General features: G+C 38.2%; 1 protein-coding gene across 3 annotated transcripts in view; it reads left to right on the plus strand.

Moving 5' to 3' along the window:
- mio (GATOR complex protein mio) overlaps nucleotides 1–21,739 on the plus strand; it is a 293,052-nt gene that overhangs the window by 124,779 nt on the left and 146,534 nt on the right. For all 3 annotated transcript variants that reach the window (XM_067141591.2, XM_067141592.2, XM_067141593.2), the window contains exon 7: nucleotides 11,524–11,657. In XM_067141591.2, coding sequence (XP_066997692.2) covers nucleotides 11,524–11,657 — 134 coding nt within the window. The remainder of the gene's footprint in view (nucleotides 1–11,523; nucleotides 11,658–21,739) is intronic.

Genomic DNA, 21,739 nt, shown 5'->3' on the forward strand with positions numbered 1-21,739 from the left:
AAAATTGTTTCTTGAAACATGTATTCAGGATAACCAAATCATGAACTTTGGAAAATTGGATGATCTCTTCACTACCTTTTTAAAAGAAGCCTTCCAGTCATTTCAAGTGCAAGAAACCTGCTGCTTTTAGACTTGTGCAGCATCCATTATGACACTGAAAATGTCAGAAAAATTCTGGAAGAAGGTAATCATGATTCCAACAAGCTAACAGTAAAAATAATACTAGCCAACACAACGTATGAACTTCAGCCCCTAGATCGATTCGTCTTTCAAATGTATAAATACATGATATGCAAGTTCTCACACAATGCTGATTTCGACGAGTCACAGTTACCTGCTAACTTGCAGCAGTGGGTCAGCATCCTGAAACTACAGTTGCTAGAATTCCAGCAGTTCCTTTCTCCACGCTTTGAGCATGCTCATCAGTATGGATGGGTGTTAGCTGGATTAACTGCAAGGAACTCACACCATTTTCATAATACTACAGATTTTTGTTTCAAGAATTTGAAAGGACAGTGTAATAAATGTGGCACAGCAGTAATAATTAGATGTGTTTGGTGTACAGAGAAGTTTTGCTTTACTCACTTTTTTAGAGACTACCATTACTGCAGCCTGTCTGTGCATGTGTACCTACGAACACAGAGAGTCATGATGAAAATTCAAAATTTATTCATATACATTATCAGTTTTATGTTCAGTTCACTTTGCCATTATCCCATTATTCCACTGGGCAACAAGAAATAATCTGAGCCAGGCTGTGGTTAACTGTGAAAAATAAGTTTACGTGGTTAGCAAATGAATGACAATTGTACAAAATGAAGGAATTTATTGAACAGGAACATAATTTTACCGACAAATTGAAGGCAGTTAATAAGTTAACATTTGAAGAATTCCTAAAGTGGTGTGCAGTGAATGAAATTGTGAAAGAATGTGACTTACAAAAATTTGTGACATTAAAGGCTCGCAAATTACAAAGTGATGAAAACAAGTTCAAGACTACGTCATCTTGACTGCATTGTTTTAAAAAGCTCTTTAATATAGTAGCCGTAAAATAACATAATTTGTAACAACATGGTTTGAGATAAATTCCAAGGGGAGATAATACAGGCTTTTAGATATGACTGCAAATTAATCATGGAGTCATATACCAATGACCAGATTTACAATGCCGATGAGTGTGGTTTTAATAAAGAAATGTCCATGGTGAGAACTTTAGAGTGTAAAGGTATGCCTGACATAAAGGAAGCAGTGAAGTCCAAAGGGGTGACCACACATTCATATACGGTCATGTCTATAGTGTCTTCATCAGGGAAGCTAATGCCAAAATTATATGTGATTTTATATGAACCAACTGGCATGTGAAACAAAGTTTATGAAAAAAATGTTCAAGCCTGAAAATTTAATTGTCAAAATGAGTTTGTCAGGAAAAATGACAAAGCAGTTGTCCGCTACGGATCTGCCTAGCGTTGCGAATATGCAACGCCAGGCATGTGCACGTCTCACTCACCCACGAGTTATTAATTGTAAAAGGACTCATGCTACATTCAAACTCTGATGCATTTACTTCCTGGATTTCCTAATAGATGTTAATTATTTTTAAATCATAAAATTATAAGCGGAATCTCAACTCTTAGGTATGCCATTGTGATAGCTGGAACAGACAATGAGCTTCAAACGTACACCTCGTTAACAATCAGATGAAGCCATTGACTCCCTTAGGGTGTCAGGTTATTTCAGTTAATGTTATTGCCTTTACATCCCACTAACTAAGTTTATGGTTTTCGGAGATGCCAGGGTGCCAAAATTTAGTCCCACAGGAGTTCTTTTACATGCCAGTAAATCTACCAACATGAGGCTGATGTATTTGAGCACATTGAAATACCATCGGAGTGAGCTAGGATCGAACCTACCAAGTTGGGGCAGAAGGCCAGCGCCTCAACCATCTGAGCCACTCAGCCTAGCTGTATAGTATACAGTAGTAATCAGTATCGTCTGAGAGGTCATGGATAGCTCATAGCTCATGATCTACCAATTCTTTTGAATATGAAATATATGTATATAATTTATGGTTAGTAAATATATGTCCAAATTTGGTAAAGCATTTTTTTTGTCTTGCAAAATGTATACTGAGAGTTCAAGTGATAGTGAAGGTGAAGAACTTCTACGAAAGAAGGCAAGGCAAAGCTCAAGTGAGACCTCAAGTAAAAATAACAATCTACAGAATACAGCGGGCATGCATGATAGATACATCTGGAAAATTCTGTTCGTGAGGAAGACGAGGCATCAGTTGAATATGATGTGCAACCAGGGCCATAATTTGCAGAGGATGTGCTGCCAGGACCATCTCATGAAGATCACAAGATTACAGAGGGGGAAAATAAGGTGCAGGAAGACGAAGAATGAGACATCTGATTTTTGCTTTCAATGTTGGGGCTCGATATAATGTTGAACCAAATTACAAATTTATCAGTGCTTCTCCATTTGACTTCTACTGTGAATTTGTTAACAGTGAGCTTATGACCCTTATGGTGAAAGTTACAGATGTGTATGCAGAACAAAAACTTGCTGTGGAAGAAGGACATACTCCTTTCAGTCGTATCCGCTCATGGACTCCAACCAATGAAAATGAGATGAGAAATTTCCTATTTATTATAGGCTACATGGGCTTAGTGCATATGCTGCATGTTGCAGATTACTGGCGAACACTGTCTCTCTACAGGAACGAAATATTTTCACCAACAATGAGCCAAAATGGGTTTGAATTGATATTAGCGATGTGGCATATCTCTAACATTGAAGAATGTCCCCTTGGAGACTGGCTATTCAAATTATCTGCTCATATCATGATGCTAGTGGGGAAGTACAAGGAACTACTAACACCTGTCCAGAAGTCTGCATAGAGGAATCTCTGATACCCTTCTGTGGAAGACTGATAATAAAACAGTTCCTCCCAAACAAAGCACACAAGTATGGGGTCAAAGCTTTCAAACTTTGCTGTGCAAAAGAATATACCTGGAATATAATAAAATATGCAGGAAAAGAAAAAGATGCAGGAAGATCTGTCCCAACAAGCGTGGTTATGAAACTTGCCAAAGATTTGCTTGGCGAAGGAAGAAACATAGTAACTGACAATTACTGTACGAGCTTGCAGTTAACTACAACACTGCTTGATCATACACATCTTTTGGTAACTCTGAGAAAAAATACCAAAAGAAGTTGTTGATAAGAAACTGAAGAAAGGTGAAGTGATTGCAAAAGAAAATTAAAAAGGCATAACTGTCCTCAAATGGAAGGATAAAAGGGAGGTGCTTATGTTGTCGACAAAACGTGGTGATGAAACTGTAGAAGTAGAAAGAAGGCATGGTAACATCCGGAAACCAATAATGATTCTCTATTACAGTGAAGGGAAAGGTCATACAGACTTATTGGATCAGAATGAGCAGTTATGTTTCATCTCTAAGAAAATCTCTAAGATGGTACAAAAAGATAGTGATTGAGTTACTTTTTGGTACAACATTGGTCAACGCTGTTAGGTACAATTTTGGAAAATGTCATGTAGTTGCACACTAGTGGCCTGAGCTTACCAATCCCCATTTAGAAGAGATCAAAAATGAAAGGTCGATTCCACTATATCGCCGAGCGTTAATAGAAACGGCTTTCACAAGTATCAACTCAATATCGATGCGTATGAGGCAGAATGCTCCAGTAAACAAGTTCTGACTCACAAGGCAATAAACTCAGCAGAGCGGAGCGCAGAGGAAGGTATAATATACAAAGCCGTACTTCGGAACATTAAAAAAAAAACATTAATGGTGGGCCATACCCAAGAGGAGTTATCGTGGTAAGTGCATCTTAAATCGTAGGAAAGGAATACCAGAAAAGAGAACTCCCAAAGCACAGAATTCTTTTTTTTTAAAGATAACATATATATTGAACAAAGTTTTCAAAACAAGAAGATATAGATCCACAAAAGAGAGATAAACAGATCACGGGGGACTATTTCAATGGTCAGTAATCTAGTTTAGATAGGCACACACAGTTACAACAAAGGATAAAAATGACCCGTAAAAATCAACATTATCTTTGGTTACAATAAGGGATAAAAGCCCCGAGAATTACAACTGTCCTTGAGGTACAACCAAAGGGGGTAAATGCCCCGTGAATTACAAATATCTTGACTCGTACAAATTCGAGTGAAAAGGTTGAACCTGAGCAAATCAATGTTTTTGTTTACATACAAGCTCCCATAAGAGGGCCATTTGATGAACCGGAATAAGATAGTTCAAAAAAACAATTGGCAGTAATTTTAATTGAAAAGAGGTTTACAATACGAAAAAAGGAGTACTTTGCAAGATACTACCACAATTCCCCCAGATTCGTGGTTCAGCTTTGCCAATATAGGGAAACATATGAACATCGAACATACCTAGTGTAGATACATCAAAAAAGGGTTAGCAGACCGCGATACACCATCTTAAATAACATAGGTAAACAAAAGGATAAAATCAATAAAGGAAGGGAAAGGCAAAGGAGGGCCATGAGGCGAAGAAAGAAAAAAAATCAGGAGGGATAAGGAGACAAAGTGCTGATCAGGCCGCGAAGCTCCCACATCACATAAATGGAAGGCAAAGTTCACACATCACACATCGCGAGTCCAGTCCACATTCTCGATTCACCTTTCTATCTCAAGTTCGGAGTTTGAATTTTAGCACAGTGTCAATTTCGTAATGCCCTTAAAAAAAAAAGGGACTAAAGTTCGGATTCCAATTAACAAGCCGAAGAAAAAGGGCAAAATGGAATGAATGTTAATATGAGGAGAAATATGAAGTCTGCTCACCCAGTATGTAGAACGGAGAAATTTAAAACCAGTAGGTACACGGGCCAGCCGTGCACACTTCCAGAGTTTCCACTGCCTATTACAACATTTGATCCACACCTGAACATCAAACATGCACACACAGCCCGTATATATATACGGATATAAATGGTCCGTTATTGGACATTATAAATTTTCCAGCTAACTCATTCCTGGTTGCCAGCGTTTCGCCCCCGTGTGCTAGGTTGGGCTCGTCAGTTGGTACCTAGCACACCTACCAAGACGCATGGCTAGTGCATACCGTGGAGGCCACTGCGTAGGCTACTTGAAGCCATCGGCAGTGCCAATGCACTATGAGAGACTTTGTCTCACTACCAAAAATTGATGCCTGTTTGGCCATCAGATGATATAGATGTTGATTCCCATAGGGAATCTGAAATTTTTGTCCCGAATGAGTAAATTTATAATACCAATATAAATGGTCCGTTATTGGACATCATAAATTTTCCAGCTAACTCATTCCTGGTTGCCAGCATTTCGCCCCCGTGTGCTAGGTTGGGCTCGTCAGTTGGTACCAACCTAGCACACGGGGGCGAAATGCTGGCAACCAGGAATGAGTTAGCTGGAAAATTTATGATGTCCAATAACGGACCATTTATATTGGTATTATAAATTTACTCATTCGGGACAAAAATTTCAGATTCCCTATGGGAATCAACATCCATATCATCTGAAGGTACCAACTGACGAGCCCAACCTAGCACACGGGGGCGAAACGCTGGCAATCAGGAATGAGTTAGCTGGAAAATTTATAATGTCCAATAACGGACCATTTATATTGGTATTATAAATTTACTCATTCGGGACAAAAATTTCCGATTCCCTATGGGAATCAACATCTATATCATATATATATGGAACCGAGGTCGCCGTGGGACATGCTAGAAGCAATGACGTCACAGGGCCTCGCGTGGAGCGATGAAACAGTCCAAGCAGTCAAGCGGCAGGCGGGAAGGCAGACAGTTCGTGTAGCGAGACGGTGCGTTGGGTTTGAGCATAGAAGAAAAATAAGGTAAGCGATATATCCTGTAAAAAAAAATTACAGGAAAACCCTTATCCATAACAAAATTCAAAGGAAATATTATGGAATTCCCAAAAAAATTAGAAGAATATGAAAGAGAGGAAGAACAATGCCCATCCAGGCCAAAGAGATCTGCAAGGCATATGTTACAATGGAAGGAAGGTGACAACAGGAAGGTACGAAGATACTGCAAGGGTTGTTACCAGAAAAGGATGGATGGACTTACTGCAAATAATGTTGTGAAGGAAGTGGTTACATACTTTCCAGTGTGTGTCCAGTAGCCTCATGATTGTCTGCCGTGTTTTAGCGAAGCGCACAAGTAAGTGTTGTAAACTATTCTGGGTTGTGAAGTGATGGTGCCATGTTTCACCTACCCTGCAGCAAACATTCTCAAGGCAGACATATAGACCATGAAAGCCTACATCAACACATGTATTGTGTATATTGTAAAAAAATGTATTTATTATTTTCTATGCAGAAATTTTATGAATAAATCAATGTTTTTCATGTGAACATGTATTCCTATAAACTATTTCATATTTACTCTTTGCCAAATGCTCATTTGACAAAGTAAAATGTAATATGTCCTCCTATTCAATGCGTAACATTACTCCATCATAAAAGTCAAATATGTTTCGACTCGTTTGAGCCATCTTCAGTGAAAAAAGGGGATTAAAGTTATTTACATAATAGAAGCTAAAAATGTGTTAAAAACATAATGAAGGAACAGATGAAAAACAAAAGAGACATGACAGAAATAAAAATCAATTCAATATATACACATTTCCATCATATGTTTCGACTCATTTGAGACATCTTCAGTGAAAAAAGGAGATTAAAGTTATTTACATAATAGAAGCTAAAAATGTGTTAAAAACATAATGAAGGAACAAATGAAAAACAAAAGAGACATGACAGAAATAAAAATCAATTCAATATATACACATTTCCATCATTAGATGGAGTAATAATCAACTCGTTTGAGACATCTTCAGTGAAAAAAGTTAACATTTTTACATAATTAAAGCTAAAAAGTGTGTTAAAACCTATGAAGAAAAGAATGAAAATGAAGTAAGGCAGAAACGAACAATAAGTGTTTATACTGCGGTTGTGGACCTCTTAGTCTAAAAATTTTGCAGTGTGATATAATTAACAACCACCTCACTATAAACACTTATTGTTCGTTTCCGTCTTATCTCTCTCTCGTAAGCATGGAGTGAAAATGGAAACCATAGAAAACCATAACTGGGTTCCCCGACAGTAGGACTCAAACCCACTATCTCCCAAATCTTGAAAATTCGAGTTATCCCATGAATGCCTAGTGTTGCATATGTGCAAAGGCATGCCGGTGGTTGTTTCATTCAATGTATGAAGTTGTTTTCCGTTAAAAGAATGATAATTGCATGCGTATTCAGTAAAGGGAACTGTTGTGCTTCGTTTCCAGTCTTTTAATCAATAGTCACCGCTTGATTGTTAACAAGATGTATGTTTGAAGTTTATTGTTTGTTCCAGCTATCACAATGGTATACCATAAGAGTTAAAATTCTGCTTACAATTTTATGATTTAAAAATAATCAACATCTATAAGGAAATCCAGGAAGTAAATGCATCAGAGTTTGAATGTAGCATGAGTTGTAAGTATTGAATGGTTTGTTATTGACGTAACAACATTTCGTTGCTGGGCATGCAGTTCAAACTCGTATACCAGTTTTGTGATGTGTATTCTTCTTCTTCTTATTATTATTATTGCAAGTACACTCACTCACTCCGTAGGCTTCTGAGGGATGTGAAGTTCCCGTGCCGATCTCACAATCCTCTTCCATCCTTTTCGATCTTGAGCCTGCTCTTCCCAGTTACCATTTTGGAGGGTCCGGCATACCTTGTTGATCTCCTTCTTCCAGGTGCTTCGGGGCCTTCTGGAAGGTCTTTTCCCATGAAGAGATCCCTTGTATAGATTTACTGGTGTTCTGTTATCCTCCATCCTCAGTACGTGTCCAGCCCAGCGCAGTCTGTTGGATTCTATCTCATAATTAGATCTTTTCTGCCAGCTTTGAGAGATAGGATCGAACCATGGGCCAAATATTTTTCTATAAACTTTATTCTCAAAAACTTGCAACTGCTGCTGCTCTTTCTTGGTTATACTCCATGTCTCGAAACCATACAAAAGTAATGGTCGATTGATTGTATTGTAGATAATCATTTTTGCATTCCTAATATAGAGCTCATAGAGTAAAATGCCTTATTTGCATTCTTAATTCTAGCTTGGTGTTCGTGTTGCCTTCGGTTTTGCTCATCGATTAATACACCAAGGAATTTAAACTCCACTAATTTAAATATATATTTCCCAATCTTCAAAGGCAATCTGTCAATCTCCTCATGATTTGGTCTCTGTACAACCATGTAATGCGTCTTTTTATCATTTACCCGTAAGCCAATTATTGCTGCCATTTCCTCTAGTTCCACAAGTAACTGCCTAATTTCTTGCGGCCAATAAGAACAATATCATCTGCATATGCAAGGACTTTATGTTGTCTCCCTAATATGATGCCAGCAGGTACAAGAGCTAATTTCCTGATAAACTTCTCCAGTGCAATGTTGAATAGAAGAGGAGATTGTGCATCTCTTTGTCTCAGACCAGTTTTATTCTGGAAGGAACTTGATTTTCTGCCCTTGAGCAAAACACAGCTAACATTACGATCTATCCACACTTTGCTCATGTTAATTAATTTTATGGGAAAGCCAGACTCCATCATGATGTTCCATAGCCCTTCTCTATGGATTGAATCATATGCCTTGAAGAAATCTATAAAGAGATAATGAACCAATTCCTTGTGTTCCCACACCTTATCATTAATAATCTTAATTGCAAATATGTTGTCTGTAGCGGATCTGTTACTAGGAAAACCGTTCTGATAGTCCCCAATAACATGGTTTTAAATGCTGTAAAAGAATAAAAGACAGAATTTTGTAGGCCCTGTTTACAAGGGATATGCCACAATAATTTTGAAGTTCTTCCTTATCCCCTTCTTTATGAATTGGGATAGTAAGTGATTCCTGCCATTCTTTTGGAATAACTTCATCATGCCATATCCTTCGAATGATCTTATATATGTATTTATGTAATCTTTCTCCACCGTATTTAATAAGCTCAACAGAATGTTGTCACTACCTGAAGCTTTATTGTTTTTTAAACGTATAATACTTTGTAATACCTTTTGATATGAAGGCTCTGGTATTTGTTCTTCTGATGGGGAACTAGATGGTTTACCAACACAGGTTTCTGGATCATCACAATTCAGCAAGGAATCGAAGTGTTGCTTACCGTAATTTAATAATTTGTCCTGATCAGCAATTAAATTTCCAGACTTATATCTCATAATAAGCGATCTTGGTTGAAATCCTTTTTTAATTGTGTTGACACCGGGCAAGTTGGCCATGCGGTTAGAGGCACGCGGCTGTGAGTTTGCATCCGGGAGATAGTGGGTTCGAATCCCACTGTCGGCAGCCCTGAAGATGGTTTTCCATGGTTTCCCATTTTCACACCAGGCAAATGCTAGGGCTATACCTCAATTAAGGACACGCCCGCCTCCTTCCAACTCCTAGGCCTTTCCTATCCCATCGTCGCCATAAGACCTATCTATGTCGGTGCGAGGTAAAGCCAATAGCAATTGTGTTGACAGTTCCATACATCTTGCGGATTTTCCTGTTTCTGTAGTCATCTTGGATTGATTCTATTTGTTGTCTTAGACTTTTTTTCTTTCTACAAATTAATTTACTACATTCTTTCTGTTTTTCTCTGTATAGTTCCCCAACATCTACATTATTATTAGACTGCAGCTACTTACTGTGTCATATTGCCACTTTATTAACTGCATCTTGACATGCCTCATCAAACCATTTATTTTTCTTACTAACACCTTTTAGTATATCACTTTCATTGCTACAGTTTTCATTATTACAAATGGTGGTAGAAGACTTTATCTCATTTAAATGGGAGGAGATCATAGTTGAATAGTGCCATTTATTCGATTCACATTTATTTCAAAGGCTTGACACTAGCAAGAATTCACAATGATGTAGAGAAGAGATACAAAGAAGTTGTTACTATTTTTGTAGAACCTCGAGAGCCTTCAGCCCTTTCGGATTAAGACTCAGCGGATGAGAATGAGGGAGGGCTTATTGAGAACCTGCTTTGTGTGGGAGCTGAAGTTCTATACAATTAAGAAAGAATGGAGGAAGATTGCAATAATGAATATGATATTGTCTCGCTTCTGCAGCTGCTCATTGTAATCTAAATCCATTCATACCTCAAGTTACTCAAAACTGGATTATAAGAGACTTTTCACCACTTTCCGGCATCTTTCCTGATAGTGAATTTGCGAAGTATGGTGACTTTTCCTCTGTTGAACTATTCAGATTGTTCTTTGTTGATTATTTGCTTGGTTATGTACTCCAGGAAATACAAATTATGCATAATTCAAGAATTGTTCAGATCCATTCGTAATCAAGATTGATCTGAAGTGTTTTTTCGGAATACTCCTAATGTCAAGTTATAATATGCTACCTGCTGTGAGATATTACTGGGATTTGTGTGTTGATATGAAAAATCTTCGTAGAAGTAATTCAGGGAGGTGCAACAGAACTCTGAATATGCAGTCAGCTTTCAACATAATTTCTCAATATATATATAGATACTGTAAATAATGAAATATTGTATATAAACAACGTTTGTTTTTCCTTAGTAAATAAACACCTCAGCAATGACTTATATCTTTTTCTTCTCCATGCTCATTGTCCTATTTTCATTATTTTCTCTAAGCAAACTACGTACATGTTGGTATCTTGCAGACTACGTAAGCGCCTAGCGTTGAATGTATGCAACACCCTATATTTCCGAAACTAAATATGTTTGCTTTGAAATGTTTGTTAGGAAAAACTGAACATTTCAAAAATTAAAAAATTTGGGTGCTCAAGGGTTAACTAACCCGGCATACCAAAGCGCATTGCTAAACTGGTTGGACAAATACGCTCATATTGCTAATAAAAAAGAGGTAGGACTAATAAAAAGTAAAAGCTATAATTTGGAGACCAAGCACGCCAGGATTTGCTGTGAGGCCATAGTGGTACGCTAGCATAGCGAAGTCAACAGCTCAGTGGTCTGCCAGTCCAGCAGGGAATCTTATATACCAACACCTGTCGGCGATACTTTGTACTGCCGTGGCCTCACGAGAATATCACCCTATGGTGCAGTGTACCACTCTGGCAGCCAACATGTTAAATTTATTTTCATTACAACAAATGTTTTGAAGTAGAACATTTGATATGATTTGCCAACTCCTTTGTTATGTCACTGCTTTGAATGAGGCCCTGACTGCAAAAGAAATGTATATAATATTAAGAAACTGTTTCTTTTTCTTCGTATAACCATACTGTACAGCAATTTGAATAATGAAATGTAAAGCAGTTTTGCCACTTTTAGCATGTTTCATTATGGTAAGGACTTCAGTTGTAAGTCGTCTTACAATTTTTATCTTCACATAATTTGTGTCTCAAAAATTAATAGGCATAATTGAGTTATTATTATGTGTTTTATATATGTATATGTGTATATTTTTTGTTTTTTCAGCCCGAGTTGTGGGAGAATGGGGATCTTGCGGAGGATGAGCGTCTAAAGAAGGTGTGGCAGTGGCTCAGTTTGAGTCGGTCTCATGTTGATGATGGTAGAATACGAGGAATAACCAGCAGGCTGCCTGGAGTAAGGTACTATTAATAATTGAAACAAGTAACACTGTAGATATTTCACTCATTGCTAAAATTGTGTTTTAAGTTAAGATCTAAAACTAGATCCTGTGGTAGTTTTGATGGTGGTGGTTATTATTGTTTCAAGGGGATGCATGTCTTGGCAACTGAATCTCTGGCTGATACGTTCCAGTCCACATACAGGGTCTTTTAACACATTGGCGACCGGGCAGGTGACTCAGCCACTCTCCCCCCCGCTGTGGACCAGATGATTTCAGAATGTAACTACAGTAGAAACCCGCTTAACCAAACTTCACTTAACTGAAATCCGGCTTAACCGAAATGCTCTGGCAAAATTGTATTTTAATATTTTGTCTTGACCCTCTCGTTCTTAGCTGTCGATATTAGTAATTCTCTTGCCATATGTGCTGAGAGCTACTAGGCAAACCCTATTTTTATATTATGAGTTATGCCAGAATGCATGTGTAGCATAAAACAAAACAGTTTCTTACCCTCTAGTTCGTTCCATGATACATTTTTCTTGAACAAGCAGGAATTATTATTATTATTATTATTATTATTATTATTATTATTATTATTATTATTATTATTATTATTATTATTATTATTATTATTATTATTATTATTATTATTATTATTGTTCACCGGGCAAGTTGGCTGTGCGGTTAAGAGCGCACGGCTGTGAGCTTTCATCGGGGAGATAGTGGGTTTGAATCCCACTGCCGACAGCCCTGAAGATGGTTTTCCGTGGTTTCCCATTTTCACACCAGGCAAATGCTTAAAACCTTAATAAAGGCCACGGCCATTTTCTCCCCACTCCCAGTCCTTTCCTATCCCATCGTCGCCATAAGACCTATCTGTGTCGGCGCGACGTAAAGCAAACTGTGAAAAAGAAAGAAAAAAATACTTCTGCCTTCTAAAAGGATGCCTGAATGAAAGACTGTTTTGAAGCCTTCTCCTGAATGTTTGTTTTTCTGGTGCTTTACGTACTTAAGATGTGTTATTCTGTCCTTTGTATTTTTCATCTACCTTAATGTTAACATTGCATAAGGAGCAGCGAATAATCTTACCATCTCTGTCATTGTAATCTTTCTTTAAACTCCTTACTTTATTCTGTAGCTTGTTACTAGAAGATGGTTTTGCCATTTCATGAACACTGGTATTAAATACTGTTAATCGCAGACACATAGCAAAGTTTAAACTGTTTAAAAAATTCACAGTGAAAGTCAAAGTACATACGTTTTGTTTCCATCAACACTGATATTAAATACTGTCAGTCACAGACACACAGCAAAGTTTGAACTATTTAAAAAGTTTACAGCGAAAGTTCGAAGTTCGTACGTCCTATCTTTGTCAATATGGTGATACTAAATATTGCCAATCACCGACACACCCAGTAGAATTTAAACTGTTAAAGAAATTCACACCAGCAGTTCAATGTTTGTACATCCTCCTTTTCTACAGGATATGTTGTGACTACCTGTGTAACAATTACATGTCCTGCGAGTCTTGCTAGATGAGTCCAGTTTTCAAATGTTCAAGTCATTGGCGGGGAGTCACTACTTGTGTACCCCAAGCATGTGTGCTTGCTTCTCAGAGTGGAGCATAATATGTACAAACCCGTTTTTAATGTATAATGTAAAATACAAGGGGAATTTTGTCTTTAAATTTTTTTGATAAAAACGGTCTATCCAGGGAAAATCCAGGCATTAAAGAATAAGCAAGATGAAGAAGGGGGAAAAAGGGAATTAAACCCACTTTAATTTGAAAGTAGGATACATTTATCAATGTTGTTGTTTATTTCATGTTTATGCATTGAAGGAAAACAACATTTCCCTTTAAAATGCATTCTCTAGTAATAACCTAATTATACTATTAATTTGTAAATTAATAGTAACATTTTGTTCAAAATATAATTTCACTTTTAATAGTTTCCTTCCAATTCAGTAACTGTGTTTCCGTAGGAATTCAAAACATGCTTTTAAATACATTACGTTACAATGGTACAGTATGTCCGAAATATTATGAATACTCACATATGTTAAAGAATTGACCTACCGGGCGAGTTGGCCATGCGCGTAGAGGCGCGCGGCTGTGAGCTTGCATCCGGGAGATAGTAGGTTCGAATCCCACTATCGGCAGCCCTGAAAATGATTTTCCGTGGTTTCCCATTTTCACACCAGGCAAATGCTGGGGCTGTACCTTAATTAAGGCCACGGCCGCTTCCTTCCAACTCCTAGGCCTTTCCTATCCCATCGTCGCCATAAGACCTATCTGTGTCGGTGCGATGTAAAGCCCCTAGCAAAAAAAAAAGAATTGGCCTATATAAATTAGTGGTCTGTAGAATTATTTCAGACATTTCAGTGGTCCTTGGATTAGAAAAAAGGTTGAGAAACACTTCTTTAGGAAAAGATGATGAAGGAAAGTGACTCCAATGTTTTGCAAATGAAAATGGTCTGGTTCTGAGCATGATACCAGTTTGGAAAAGGATGAGGACAACAAAGAAGGAGAAGAAGAAATTTCTACTGAAAATCTATGTAACCATAACCAACCATCCAGTTTCTAAGGCAGAAGCAGATATAAATGGTCAGTTACTAAACCCAGCAGAACTGTGAGGACTCCAGCCCACAACCTCATTATAAAACTCCTGTCCCTGAAAGGGGCTGCTAGCACATTGGGAGATATAAGCACTCCACTAGAAGCTTGGGAGTTTTTGTTTACAGAAGATAGGTAAACAAAAATTGTGCAGTATACAAATGATAAAATAGCTTCATGCCGATTACATCAACCTGCTAACTTTCCCAATTTAGGCAGGAGACTCCCAATTTTCGACAGTTTTCCCCGCCTCCCAATTATTCTATTATTTCTCCCGATTTTAGCTTATTTTTTGGTGAACTTCAAACATTTGTTTTCAAATCCCGCCATTTCAGCTTTTTATGCCAGTGGCAGGAAGTCCTTCGTTCATTGGCTGCTTTCAAATGAAATATCTGTGTTTATTAATGTGAGAAATGTGCGTGAATGTATGATGTTTATTGAAACCTATATATCGATTGTCTATCTCTCGTTCTCGCATGCAATGTTTGTGTTTGTTCACATCAGTCTAGTCGATTCTAGAGACTAGTCGCTAGATATGGAGTGGTTTTTAGTAATTTAATGACAGAATGTCAATGATAATGACTAGTGACTTTTCTAGAGATTTTAGGAGCCATTTGGGGACAATTCTGACAAATTTTAATTTATCTCAATATAAATAAATTAAGAGTGTCTGTACATTGCTCAGAATTTAAAAAGAATAATGTTTCTGTACCGGTCGTGACCACAGTAACAAGGAGAAATGCATGTTTTAATTTTCCGTAATGTCTGTCTATCTGTATGTATGTATGCACATTATGAGAAAACGGCTGAAGAGAATATAATGAAAATCGGTACATACAGTCGGGGAATAAGTTGCTACAATCCATGCCATAAATAATTGTGGTCACGCTGAGTGAAATGGTAGTTTAGGGGAAGGCCTAAAATTTAATTCTCACATGTTTATTATTGGCCCTATCGATAAATACTACATAATTAAAGTTATATATTATTAAATTTCCTATCGTGGCCGACTCATTGGCTGAATGGTCAGCGTTGAGGTCTTCGGTTCAGAGGGTCCCGGGTTCGATTCCCGGCCGGGTTGGGGATTTTAATAGTCTCTGATGAATTTGTCCGGCTCGGGGACTGGGTGTTTGTGTTTGTCACAACACTTTCCTCTTCATATTCACACAACATACTACATTACCAACCACCACAGAAACATGCAATAGCGATTACATCCCTCCACATAGGGTTGGCATCAGGAAGGGCATCCAGCCGTAAACAGGACCAAATCCACATGTTCGAAACAGTTCGCACCCGCAACCCCACAGGTGTTGGAAAAGCAGTAGGAAAATAATAATAAGAAGAAGATTATTAAATTTCTTATCATTAATGTCTTATACATTTTTACCATACCAGCTATGATAACAGAGATATTCATGAATTTGGATTTTTGTTGCTAAGTCCATATCAGCGCCGAGGTACAAGGAAATGGTTGAACAGAATTTAATGAAAATCGGTATGTAAAGTCGGGGAATAAGGATCTACAGTCTACGCTATAAATAATTTTATTCACCCTGTTCGAAATCGTAGTTTAGGGGAAGGTGCCAAAATTTAATTTTTAATTATCTATCTAATTGGTCATATTGAAAAGTACTACATAACAAAAGTTATAGAGTACAATTTCTGATTATTTATGTCTTATTCAGTTTTACCGTACCGACTATAATAATATTGTGAAGATGAATATAAGAATGAGAAAAAAGTCATGAAGGAACGATCTCTTCAATAATAACACAAGAGGGAGTCATAAAAGCTTAATAATGCTTAATGGTATTAGCTTTACGTCGCACCGACACAGATAGGTCTTATGGCGACGATGGGACAGGAAAGGGCTAGGACTGGGAAGGAAGCAGCCGTGGCCTTAATTAAGGTACAGCCCCAGCATTTGCCTGGTGTGAAAATGGGAAACCACGGAAAACCATCTTCAGGGCTGCCGACAGTGGGGTTCGAACCTACTACCTCCCGAATACTGGATACTGGTCGCACTTAAGCGACTGCAGCTATCGAGCTCGGTAGTCATAAAAGAAAGGAGGACTCACTTTACATTAGATGCTCTAATATCAGAGTCAGAAGAAAACTAAATGTGAAGGCCTGCAATATAGACAGCTCATAAAATTGATCAAAATAACATTACATTGACCATTGTTTGTTGTGATGGGCTTTGTGTGTTCTGCTGCCATTTATCTCTGATAGATGGGATTACTGCTGCATACCTAGTATAACAGCCTGCCTGAATATTGGCGGGAAGTAGCTGGGGAGTTAGATCTCTCTCTTCTTTAGCATACCATTCCTCTGGTTCATACATTTTCTGATACTACTGGTACGTAACACTCTAGATCATCATAGTATTCCAGCTATTCGATCCCTACTCTGAGGCAGTGATTGGAATGAACAGTGTGCACACTTAAATGAAATAACCGTGAACCTACTACACTGGCATAGCAGGGGGAGAGGTGATGCTTCCACGTGGCACATTCCAGGTGGCGGATAGGGGGGCCTAACCGGCTTGCCGGCGGTCTTGAGCGAAATAAAATAGGTCTTGTGGACCAAACACACAACCCTCTTGTGGGTGGAGGACGCAGGCAAAGAAAACACCCACGGTATCCCCTGCCTGTCTTAAGAGGCAACTAAAAGGGGGCGACCTAGGGATGTTTGAATTAGAACCATGAGACTACTTATAATTAGTACCACCACGCGGAGAACACCATGGGTCCCTTTTACTTGCATGTAGTACCGTTATGTTAGGTACACAATAGGTTTGTGATTAGTAGCGACAGTGTGTGAATCAGGGTGAGTTTTACAGTACCCGTGATTAGTACCCACTGTGTGAGGAACACCACGGGATAGTATGAGTCCCTGTGATGAGTACACCTATGTGAGGAACACCATAGGTTTGCGCTGCCTGTAAATGGCACCTATGTGAGAAACACCATACGTCTGTGTTACATGTGTGCATTACATTACCTGTGTGGAATACCGCGAGTCTGTGCTACTTTTGATTGGTACCGCAACATGACAAATACCATGGTTCTATTTTCCTAGTGATAAGTACCATTATGGGGGCCGACGACCTGGATTTTGGACCACTTTATGCTATAACAATCATCGATTCAGGATTATGCTCTAGAAGCAGTCTCTTAGTAAGTAATACTATTGATTACCGCTAGTTTCTGGGAATGTGGGGCATTGTGGGTTCGATCCACAGATTGTTTTAAATTTATATCCATCCATTAATTCTTCGTCATCACGTTTTGAATTCTGGTCAGTGGATGATTTTGGACTTTTAAATTGTCATTACATTTCATCTCGGTTTGTACCATTAGGGGCTGATGACCTAGATGTTAGGTCCATTTAAACAACAAGCATCATCTTAAATGGAATAATGGCACAGGAGGAGTGTTTGCGGCTGTCGGTGGTCTGGTCATTCTAGCTCTAGAACTTTGAACTGTTAGCTCGACACTGTAGTACTTTTCTTTAAAAGTGAAAAAATGTGCTGGTTTTAATTTTATTGAATATTTCATATGACAGCATTACTTTTAATTGTGACATTCATACTGACATTGTTTAATGATCTGTGTTGACTTCAGTTGTGAAAACTATAAGGACAGGCTCTCTGAGAATTCCGTAGCGAAGCATGGGTACAACAGCTAGTTATTTGATACAAATAGCATTGCGCTTTGCATAATTGCGTGGGTGCTTGATGCAATATGTTATCTATGAATTTGCTAAGTAATGGCATTTAAGTGCATGACCGATTCACACTTGTGGATCAAGAGTTCATACTATTTTCGGAAGGCTTATCAGAGACTGATCATCTCACTCACATACTTCCTGTGAGGTAATAGAGATGTGTAATTTTTAGCCTTGTAGCCTCGTTATTGCAACAGTCTGGCTTTGAGACAATAAGTGTTATAAATATATCATAGTACTGTATTGTGCAAGACATGTAGAATAAGCAGTTTTGACCAATTGTATCTCCTGATTTCTCCTGATTTTAATATCAATATCTCCTGATTTTTTGTTTTGTAAAGTTAGCAGGTATGCCATCATTCTGATCAAACCCGAATGGAACTTAGATATACTAATGCCATTGAACTGAGAGTATTTATTGGGTTACTTTATTTTATGGCTATTTTCAAATCCAATCATGAATGAGCTGAATCGATGTTTGCCCCAGACAGATCAGGAAGGTATATTTTTTGTGCTACCTTATCAATAAAGAGATTCTTGAATTTGTTATATTGTATGAGATTCAACAATCAGGCAAGCCAAGATGAAAGGTAGGAGAGTGATCCCACTGCAGCAGTGTCATGGTTATTTCGGAGAATGGTTGAAAATTCTCCTGTTGCAGATTTTGAGTATATATGCAAAATAAGCCCTAAAAGTTTGGCCTAAAGGTTTATCTGAGCAGATGCTCATACTAACTACCTGTTGAATGCCTACTGGGAAAGACAGTGATGGAATTGGTTTAACTGCAGAAGATAGGAAGTTTCAGAAACCAACTTGGTCTGTCGCTAGATTAGCAAAACAAATTTACAGCACAAACTGCAATGTTACTTCTGAGAGGAAATCATATCTTGTTATAATAATACCACAGGAGACTGGATACCCTTGACATCTATTGAACATGTGTTAGAACTGGGAAAAAAAAAAAAAAAAACAAGTTAACCTGTGTTGGGAGAGTAAGGAAGGATAAAAAAGGAATTCTTCCTGAATTTCAGCCGAGCAGAAAGCGTAAGGTGGGCTCCACAGAGTGAGGTTTCACAAAAGACCTTACACCAATTTCTAATGTTCCCAAAAATGGAAAGGCTGTGATATTAGTATCCAGCATGCATCATTGCAAAGCTGCAGACTCTGACACCGATAAAGAGGAAATTTTAACTTTTTATAATAATACCAAAGGAGAGTGGATACCCTTGACCAGAAGTGTGTTACCTACAACACAAGTACACTCAACTCTTGATTAACTGTGATAATGTAGGGTTAAGGCTTCCTGGATAAGTAAAATCGCGGTTAACCCACAAAAGGTTAAAAATAGAACAGGCATACTGAAAGTACAGTTAAAATGATGATAAATGATACTACTGTATTGTTTTTTATTAACTTACCAAATACGTTGCAGTAAAAGTAGCACTTAGCACAATTAATAAATGGAAAACTAAACAGCACTTTTCGTTGAAACTAATAAGGCAAAGAAAAATATTCGGACTACCTAACTTTACTGTTTCTGAAAATAATTAGTCATGGTTTTCTGATTTTGTGCCAAGAAACATTTTTTTCTTTATTTTGCTTTTCAAGTTTCTCAAAACAAGTTTTTTGGTGATGAGGGCATCATCCTGGCCCTCGATGTACTCCAGCAATGACTCAACATTCGCCAAGGCAGCCCCATGCGTAACTGTTTGTTGTGCTTGTGTGGTGTGAGCAGCTGTTTTGCCCCCTTCATCACTTTCACTTCCCGCTCCCCCCCCTGCCCTTTAATTTGTCAACAATCTGTTCATCTGTCAGCTCTTCGTAGCCTTGGTCGTTCTGGTCACAATCGAACCACTGACGAATATTGTCTTCGTCAACTTCCTCTCCACCTGGGACAGTTTTTACGGCTTCAGTCACTGTTCTAACTGTATCGGCTCCATGAAATCCGAGAAATCCATCGTCTTCAGAAATATCAGGGATGATTTTTTTCCCAAGACCGCACAATTGTCAATGGTTTTGTTTTTTCTCAAGCCGAATGAATCTCACAAATAACATCGAGAATTGTAAATTCTTTCCAAAAAGTTTTGAGATCATTGCCCTCTTCAATCCTCTTTTGAGGAAGAGATGACCAATAATTTATTTTAAGTGCAGATATTACGCCCTGGTCTGTAGGCTGGATTACTGCAGTGACATTGGAGGCAAAAATTTCGCATAAATGTTGCCATCTGCTTATTTTAAAACGGTTTGATTTGGGTGCGAGGGCACATTATCTATCAAAAGAATGGCCTTTTCCGAGAGTCCATTTGACTTTAAATATTTACGAACTTCAGGGATAGTTTAAAAATCTCACTGTTCATCCAAGCAGACTTTTGGTTCTTGTACACAACAGGCAAATTTTTGGCCTCTGCAAATTTGAAAGAGCGAGGTTTTTTGCTTTTCCAATGAGAAGTAAAGGTAATTTAGGAGTGCCCGTTGCGTTCACGCAGGTCATAATCGTCATCCTTTCTTTAGATGCTTTGTAGCCTGGTGCACAACGCTCCTGTTTGAAGGCAAGGGTGTGGGTTGGTAAGCATTTCCCATACAGGCCAGACTCATCCGCATTGTAAATTTGTTCTGGGACCAAACCCTCATCCAGAACAAATTTTTCAAAATCCGATTGAACTGTTGAGCAGCTTCTGTATATCCACTTAACAACTCACCTTTTGCACTGATATCATGGATGCTATGTCACTCTTTAAAGCGTGTAAACCATCCGGATGACGCATCAAAATCACCCACCATTCCAAGAGCTTCGAAGAAAAACTTTGCTTTAGTCATACAGATCGGTTCCGATACTGGAGTCCCTTGAGCTCGCTGCTGTGAAAACCACTCCAACATGCATTGGTCATGTTCCTCAAACATAGATTTTTTCATAGTTTTTCGGTTTGCCATACCACTGTTTGCATCAGACGAACAAGCAAATGATAGAAGTTTGTCTTTGTTGTGTAAAATATCCCACACGGTAGAATCACCAACATTATATTGGACACACACCTGTTTAACGGTAGAACCTTGTTCTACATTTTGTACAATATCCAACTTCTGTTGAATCATCGAAACGACACGCTTCTGTTTGGTTGCTATTGCGTGCGAACTGAACTGCATTGAATAAAAACAAGACAATGACTGAGAGTGGGACGGTGTGGAGTAGAGCAGGTGCTCGCGGCCAGTGACACACCAGCTACAAATAACTTCAGGTTCGCGCCACCCCTGCTACTTTTACGACTCGGCAATGTTATCTCGACCCTTTGTAATTCTGTATTGCTGTAACTCCTAACACTCGTGCATTTTTTGTGTTTTTGATATCACAATTAAGCCGCAACGCGGTTATTAGAGTCAGCTCTTTCATTATACAGACATCACTCAAGAACTACACACCTGTGACCTGCTTCGAAATTCTGAAAATATTTCGTGAGGCACCACATTATTACTAATAAACTAAGCCATTTGTTTTGAATCTTGCACTCTTGAGAGCAATAAATCAGATACTGTACTTGAGACAGCTGTCAGTCATACCGTACTCAAAACAGAGTGAGTGTATATTCTTCAGTCTGAGAAGTTACTCTCTTTTATTCATACCACAAATGAGAATTTACTTTTGGACTGTTAGAAGTGAGTAGTATATGCTCATCTAAAAAGTACAATGTCAAGGATGTATTTTTCATGAATAAGTAAAGGATATGAGCTTTGCAATACCTCCAATGTGACCGGAAATC

The sequence above is a fragment of the Anabrus simplex genome, chromosome 2, assembly GCF_040414725.1.
Source record: "Anabrus simplex isolate iqAnaSimp1 chromosome 2, ASM4041472v1, whole genome shotgun sequence".
Classification (NCBI taxonomy): Eukaryota; Metazoa; Arthropoda; class Insecta; order Orthoptera; family Tettigoniidae; genus Anabrus; species Anabrus simplex.